At 53.9% G+C, this 8216-nt stretch overlaps 1 protein-coding gene across 1 annotated transcript in view; it reads left to right on the top strand.

The window, feature by feature from the left end:
- Nucleotides 1–5249: 5249 nt before the first annotated feature.
- Nucleotides 5250–8216, top strand: part of SLC45A1 (solute carrier family 45 member 1) — a 31170-nt gene continuing 28203 nt past the window's right edge. Inside the window, exon 1 of the mRNA XM_023215260.2 lies at nucleotides 5250–5342. Within this exon, the coding sequence (XP_023071028.1) occupies nucleotides 5265–5342 (78 nt within the window). The 5' untranslated portion in view covers nucleotides 5250–5264. The remainder of the gene's footprint in view (nucleotides 5343–8216) is intronic.

Raw genomic sequence — 8216 nt, 5'->3', positions numbered from 1 at the left:
AGTTTCACTGGCATGCCCAGGGCAGCCCAGGATAATCTGTTTTATCCCACGATGTGCCCATGTGTACACAGGTAAATCGTGCAACTTCAACTGATCTTATTCCACATAGAGTAAATAAGCATTTGGGTGTCAGTGCTTGGCCTCTGCCAGGTGTTGCAGGAGGATACAAAAAAGAACTGGATGGCCCTGTCCTCTGGAGTTTGCGATGTATTGTCATTACAGGACTGTAATTTTGTGACTTTTTTCATATGGACACAAAATGTCTGGATTCTAACTCAGAGTTTCAGGGGGGCTGCTGGGTTCCCACCAGGAGGCGGTGTGACAGTAGGAATCATGTGCATGTATGTGTGTGCACATATCTGAGAGCATGTGTGCACATATGTGTGTATGTTTGTGTGTGCGTATGAGTCTAGATCATGTCAGAGCCACAGAGGCTATCTGAAGAGTGGAGAGCAATATTGACGGCAGGTTGCCAATAATTTATTAACTCTGCACGATGTAAGAGAATGCACTTTGTGTTTTCCTTCTTTTTTTTTTTTTTTTGACAAGATCTCTTGCCCAGGCTGGAGTGCAGTGGCACAGTCTCGGCTCACTGCAGCCTCAATTTCCCAGGCTCAGGTGATCCTCCCACCTCAGGCCCCTGAGTAGCTAAAACTACCTACAGGTGCACACCACCACACCTGGCTAATTATTTCTATTTTTAGCAGAGACGGGGTTTCACCGTGCTGCCCAGTCTGGTCTTGACTCCTAGGCTCAAGTGATCCGCCTGCCTCAGCCTCCCCAAGTGCTGAGATTCCAGGTGTGAGCCACTGTGCCCGGCTGAGAATGCATCTTTCTCTATGTTTGCACAGCACACACTTTGTACACACAGGTGCACACACACACCCAGGTCTGTCACTGCTCAGATCTGAATTGGGAGCCACAAGTTGACAACGTTGTAAATCAGGGAATGGGATGGGCAGGGGTAGTAGAGACAATGGGACGGCACAGTCCCTTGAGGAGGCTGAGGACTGAGAACACGGCCCGGCCGATGGGATTCAGACACCATCTCCGAATCCCACCTCCCGCCTGCCCCCGAGGACGGCAGATGCTGTATAAATAATCGCTGCACAAACGGAGGAATGACCCCAAGGCCTGGAAACAGCCTGGGAGGCTCCACCGCTCCAACCCTGCCTGTATCATGACCCTACTCCGTCCAGGTCTCAGGCTTGTGGATAGAAAAGAAATGGTGGCGATAATGCCCGTTCCTAAAGCTATGATGACTACATGAGGTTAAAATACGTAAACACCTTAACACGGTGACTAGCACGAGATCTGTTGTTACAAACAACATTATTCATAAAAATTTACTTGGCTTCATGCTTTGCAGAAAAAGTGTGTTCACAAAGTAGAAAGAAAAATCCAGCCTTAGAACCAAGAATCTTTACAAGATCAGGAAAAGCGTCTCCCTCTCCCTGCCTCCTGCTCCGAGGTTCTCCTGCTGCCTCCCAGGAAAGGTGGGACTCTTCCACCACCTTGTGGACACTCAGGGATGGCAGGTGAGCAGGCACCCACCACCTCACACCAGCTCTCCTCTGCACTGTTGGAGCCTATTATTCTGGGTCCGACTGGGTCTCTCCAGGCCTACACTGCGCGTGTCCGGTCTCCATCCTGTGTTCCTCTCTGGGCTGTGGCAGGGGATGGGGCTCCCGTGCCCTCCTGGCTGCCTGCTGGTCCCCGTGTATGTGGCAGGGCTGCAGCAGTCCCCTGTTTTCCTTAGACCCTGCCGTGGAGTTGGTGGGGCTCCTGCCTCCCTGGGGCCCTGGCTGGCTCCATAGACCTCCAGGTCTCTCTGCCAAAGTCCCCCCAGCCAGCCTCCTAGCCCGACTGTCCTTCCCACACTGAAGCTGAGGGTCCCCCCACCCCACGTCGTGTACCTGCCCCACGGGGCCATTGCAGCTTCAGCTCTGCATCCAGGCACCAAATGGGAGCCACAGGAGCTCACAAGGCAAATTAGAGCCCCCAGAGTTCTGATCCCCCAGCCGGGCTGCGGCCGCTGTGTTGGCCTATGGGGGCTCTGCCCAGAACAAACTCCGCCATGACAGGGCCAAGGCGCAGGGAGAAGGGAGCTGGGATGCACCCCAACCACCTTCCTCCCCCTCGCTCTCCCTCTGCCGTCCTCTCCACACGCCCAGGACCGGAGGGCGAGCGTCTCTTGTCTTTCCTGCATGTTCTGTCAGCTCCTTCCACTCTGGCCCCCGGTCTAGACCTATTGTCCAGACGGGAGAAATCTTGTCTACCCCAGGGAAAAACACTGCTCTCTGCCCTGAGCTTGGAGGAACTAAAAAGCAAAGGTCTAGACTTAGAAGGTTCTTACTTTGAAAGTTTAAAAAAGGTCAGAGGAATTTTCAAAATCCCTTTCTTTTTCCACAATGCTTAGATTTCAAACCTCTTCTCTTGCTGCAAAATCCCATTGTGAACATCAGAACTTCCAGATGATCTTTAAGTTTTCTCAGCATTTCGCATCCTCCCTCCTCTCTGCAAGCGGCTAAAAGTTACAGAAGCGGTTGAAGCCAGTGACTCCCCATCCCCATCTCCTCCTCTCCTGGGGACAGGGGCCCCATCTCCCAGCCCTGTTGTGGGTTGGGTGTGGCCGGTATGGCTGTGTGGCAGGGTCCTAGCCAATGGGATTCGAGTGGAACATGGGCCTTCTGCACACCTGGTCACGCGGGCACGCACCGCCTGGGCTCCTCCCTCAGTGCACCAGGGCAGAGCAAGATGGAGGCAACCGGGATCCCTGAATGACTTCACAGAGGTCCCCACGCATCAGGCACACTTCTGCCAACCTCATGTGGAAGTAACCTTGTATTGCATTAAGTCCCTGAGGTGTTAAAGGTCATTAGTTAATGGCAGGCCACTTGCATGCAAAATAGAAAAGCACATCGGTATTTTTTTCAAACTATTACCGTTACAGAGATAAAAGAAGCTAGAACCAGCCCCCTCCAATGGCTCCTTTTCTTAGGCCTGGGCAGGATCTGTTGAAATTCCCACGGTGTCCTCTGGGGCCTCTCTGCCCTGTGCCTCTCCCTGGCAGTGCGAGGTCCACAGTTCACCTGCTATTAGCTCCCATGCACAAGGGACTCGCAAAGGAGTGTCTTTGAGCTCCAAACCCAAGTCTCTAGTGGCCTAGAGGCTGCAAAGGCCCTCAAGCTCAGCGTGTCCCAAAGCAAACCTATGGCACTCCCTCCAGCACTCACCTGCTTTGGCCTCCATGAAGCCACCTCTTCCCTCACCTCTCAAGCTAGAAACTTCTCGGCACCTCCCTCCCCATTCCTAGACCTCCCCCCACTTTCAATCAGTCACGGAGTCCTAAGTCCCTGGCCAATTCATCACCTCTGTCCCTCCACCAACAGCCCTGACTCTCCCACCTGGGCCACCTGGTGAGCCCATCTGGTCCCCTGGTTCCCTCCAATCCATTTTCACTCTGAGCTTCATGATCTTTGCTAACTATGAATAGGATTCATGTCATCCGCTCCCCCACATAAAACCTTTCTAAGCTTCTCTTTGCTCCTAGAAAACGGCAACTGCCTAAGAGGCCACACCTGGGCCTGTCCCACCACCCCAGCCCTCACCTCCTTCCCAGGGCTCTGCATCCCTGCCCCCCATCCGCCTCCTTCGCTGTGTGCCTCCAGGCCCTCTCCCCTCCCGGATCCCTGCCAGTACTGAGCCCACTGAGCCCTCTGTGTGGGACAGGCTGTTCTCTCCACTTGGCCTGGTAGGGCTCCTTGAGGAGCCCTCAACCCTCCCAACGGGGTGGAATCCGCCGCTGTAAACTTCCACAGGGCCCCGTGCCTCCCCTCTGCAGCACTTCCCTGCGCCTCTCCCTGGTAGTGCGAGCTCCACAGTTCACCTGCTATTAGCTCCCACGTACAGGGGACTCGCAAAGGAGCGTCTTTGAGCTCCAAACCCAAGTCTCTAGTGGCCGAGAGGCTGCAAAGGCCCTCAAGCTCAGCGTGTCCTGGGCTTATAATTCCTGGGAGTATAACCTGGGGTTATAATTCCATTACCAGCTGCATAATTATTCGATCCATAATTATTGGACTCAGCCCAGCTCACTTCTGTCCCGGCCATTGCACTTGCTCTTCCCAGTGCCTGGCGTGACTTTCCCCACACGTCAGCCTGGCTGGCCTCCTCAGCTCCTCGGGTCCTTCTTCTCTTTTTGAGATGGAGTCTCACTCTGTGACCCAGGCTGGAGTGCAGTGGCACGATCTCAACTCACTGCAACCCCTGCCTCCCAGGTTCAAGTGATTCTCCTGCCTCAGCTGAGTAGTTGAGATTACAGGCACCTGGCACCACTCCTAGCTAATTTTTGTATTTTTAGTAGAGATGGGGTTTTGCCATGTTGGCCAGGCTGGTCTCAAACTCCTGACCTCAGATGATCTGCCGGTCTCGGCCTCCCGGAGCACAGGGATTACAGGTGTGAGCCACCGTGCCCGGCCTGCTCCTCAAGTCCTTCTTCTAGCGTCACCTTCGAGGTGAGGACTCGCCACCAACCCGATGGAAACCTGCAAGGCTAGCGCCTCCCCAGCCCCACACTCCCTAACCCCTTCTCTAGGGCCTTGCCATCTTCTGACATACCATTTAGTTTATGTCTTGTTTAATGTGTGTGCATCTGTCTCTCAAATGTCGTGCAGCTGGGTGCGGTGGCTCACACCTGGTCTTTGGGAGGCCGAGGCAGAAGGATCACTTGAGCCCAGGGGTGGCATAGCAAGACCCTGTCTGTCTGTATTTTAAAAAAGGAAATAAATAATAAATGCATAAAATGTCACTCCCCGGGGGCCAGAACTTTGCCTTGTTTCCTGCTGCATCCCCAGTGCCTTGGACAGCTCCGGGCCCAGAGTCGCGACGCCTCCAGCAGGCCCGGCTCCCCGACTGAGCACATGGGCACAGGCTTGGCACACGCACTGCGGCATTCATGTATCAGCGAACACATGGGCATCTATTTATACATGAAGACACGAAAATGTATTCATTTCTTTTAAAATCAGAAGCAAATGGTGAGAACTGTGAGGCCGAGGGGAAGTTTTCCTCTGGGATCCTGGCAGATCTTGGAGAGCGCGTCGTCGTGCGCGAAACACCGGGATGGGCCTCCCGCGCGAAGGGCCCAGGAGGACGCCGGGCTCCCCTCCCGTCTGCGGGGCCCCAGGCGCGGCGCCGCTTTAAGGCTCCGAACCCCGCGCGGATGCAGAGGCTGCGGCCATGACGTCAGCGCCCCGCCCCGGGTGATGCTGCAGCAGCCGGGACCGCGGCCGGGCAGGCAGCAGCCCAGCGGGGACAGGGATGCCTGCCGTCTCCACCCACAGGTACCACCGTCTCCTCCGCGCCCTCCGCCCGCTCCCTGGCTCGGTGCCTGCCGGAGCGCCGCGCCCTGGGCCCCGGGGTAGTCAGGGCGCCGAGATCGGGACCCGAGGCCGGCACGGAGACCTTTGTTCCTCGTGGAAGTCTCATGAATTGCAGAGTCCACGGGGCTCCTCCGTCTCGCCCCTCCGAGGGCAGGAGCCTCGGGTCCGGGGGAAGGTGCCGGCCAGATGGCAGGTGCTCTCATCCTTGCTGGCAAGGGGACGAAACCCCGGCCTTGGCCCCAGCTCCTGATGCGCTCCTTGAGCCGGAGGCCTGGTCCCTGGTCACCTGGGCAGGTGTCATCCGCTCCCGGCTCACGTCTTGCCTGGGGCTAAGCCCTCTTGTTGACCAGGGGCCTGGTAACGCCCCTCAGCATCCCAGGGTTACTTAGCGAGGGCACCGAGGACTCCCCTTTCCCGAGCGAGTCAGCATCAAGGGGAACGCTCGGAGATGGAAGCCGTTCAGCTCCTTCTGCCCTCGACAATGAGCAACTTCTCCAATTATTTCTAGAGTGACAGCCTTGCATGGTTTTCAGCTCTTATAGGGAAGCAGAGTCAGGGGCGGAGGAAAGCCACTGTCAGGCTGCACCTGGTCTGGGCTTCTGGGAAAAGTTGGCCCTGGAGTAGCGGTCAAGCTGCCGGAGATGCAAAGTGGGAAACGGCCGCGATTCAGTAACTAGCCTATTAAGTGCACCCTCCCGAGTCCGCAGAGCCCCTTCCTGGTCCGGGAGGACCTCACTGAAGAATTTTGAGAATGGGTAGAAAGAAGCATGAGGGGCTGGGCGCCGCGGCTCATGCCTGTAATCCCAGCAGTTTGGAAGGCCGAGGCGGGTGGATCACCTGAGGTCAGGGGTTCTAGACCAGCCTGGCCAACATGGGGAAACCCCATCTCTACTAAAAAAAAACAAAACTAGCTGAGCGTGGTGGCGCACGCCTGTAATCCCAGCTACTTGGGAGGTTGAGGCAGGAGAATTGCTTGAACCCAGGAGGTGGAGTTTGCAGTGAGCCAAGATCACACCACTGCTCTGTAGCCTGGGTGATAGAGTGAGACTCCGTATCAAATAAATAAATAAGTCAATAAGCCTGAGGAAGGGAGGTGGCCCAAGGCAACCCCGTGGCGGGAACCCATTTTCATAAAGAGAAGAAAGAAATGAGGAAATGGGCCGGGCGCGGTGGCTCAAGCCTGTAATCCCAGCACTTTGGGAGGCCGAGACGGGCGGATCACGAAGTCAGGAGATCGAGACCATCCTGGCTAAAACAGTGAAACCCCGTCTCTACTAAAAAATACAAAAAAACTAGCCGGGTGAGGTGGCGGGCGCCTGTAGTCCCAGCTACTCGGGAGGCTGAGGCAGGAGAATGGCATGAACCCAGGAGGCGGAGCTTGCAGTGAGCTGAGATTTGGCCACTGCACTCCAGCCTGGGTGACAGAGCGAGACTCCGTCTCAAAAAAAAAAAAAAAAAAAAAAAAGAAATGAGGAAATGGTTTTGGCTCTTAGTAGGAGTGTTGCAAGCATTCAAACTACATGGACACTGATTACTTTGATTATTCATTTGCCGCTTAAACTTCCCACAACACAGTTTGAGGGATCTGTTACTTTAAACATCCTCTGTACTCTGGAAGCACAGTAGGCCTCCTGTATAACCTTTGGGGGGTCCAGGGAAATGACTGCATTTCCTTTTGACGGAGTAAATGGTCATACGGTGCAGTAAAGATGGTCTGGCGAATGTTTGCATTTGTGTATTAAAATCAGATTTTATGATCTTAATTTCCACTTTCACCCATTTTTATGGAAACATTAAGAAATGAATTTTTTTTTTTTTTTTTTTTTTTTTTTTTGAGACAGAGTCTCACTCTGTTGCCCAGACTGGAGTGCAGTGGCGCAATCTCGGCTTACTACAACCTTCACCTCCTGGGTTCAAGCAAATCTTCTGCCTCAGCCTCCGGAGTAGCTGGGATTACAGGCACCCACCACCACACCCGGCTAATTTTTTGTATTTTTAGTAGAGATGGGGTTTCTCCATGTTAGTCAGGCTGGTCTTGAACTCCCGAGCTCAGGTGATCTGCCCACATTGGCCTCCCTAAGTACTGGCATTACAGGCATGAGCCACCGTGCTTGGCCTCAAAAATGAATTTCTAAAATTCTTCTTAGAATAAACATTTGTGAACAGCTTTTACTAAATGTAGTTTTAATAAAAGTGGTAATGCTGATCCCCAGATTTGAAGATGAATCCTTAGTAAAGACTTTCCCAGCCAGGATTAAACTAGGTTTAATTCTGGTTCAGCTGCTAGAGAGAAGTTCATTGAGTGTGCGAGGCTCTCCCTTCTGCTGGGACAGGCTGCAGTGGGGTGTGGCAGAGGTGGCAGTAGAGTTGTCCTCTTGCAGGTAGAGAAGTGGGCTATCTACATAGTCCACTTTAAATAAGGTCGAAGAGGCTCCTCTTTTCAAAAAGACACTTCAGGGGCTGGGCATGGTGGCTCATGCCTGTAATTCCAACATTTTGGGAAGCCAAGGTAGGTGGATCGCTTGAGCCCAGGAGTTTGGGGCCAGCCTGGGCAACATGGCGAAATCCCATCTCTACAAAAAAAAATACAAGAATTAGCCTGGTGTGGTGGTGTGCACCTGTAGTTCCAGCTATTTGGGAGGCTGAGGTGAGAGGATCACCTGTGCCCAGGGAGGTTGAGGCTGCACTGAGCCATGATGACTGTACTCCAGCCTGGGCTAGATAGAGGGAGACTGTCTGTCTCTCTCTCTCACTCTCTCTCTCTCTCTGTCTCTCTCTGTATACACACACACACACACACACACATACACACACACACACACATACACACACACA

The sequence above is a fragment of the Piliocolobus tephrosceles genome, chromosome 1, assembly GCF_002776525.5.
Source record: "Piliocolobus tephrosceles isolate RC106 chromosome 1, ASM277652v3, whole genome shotgun sequence".
In the NCBI taxonomy this organism is placed as follows: domain Eukaryota; kingdom Metazoa; phylum Chordata; class Mammalia; order Primates; family Cercopithecidae; genus Piliocolobus; species Piliocolobus tephrosceles.
The sequence above is the reverse complement of the archived record's forward strand: the minus strand, read 5'-3'. Positions and strand labels throughout refer to the sequence as shown.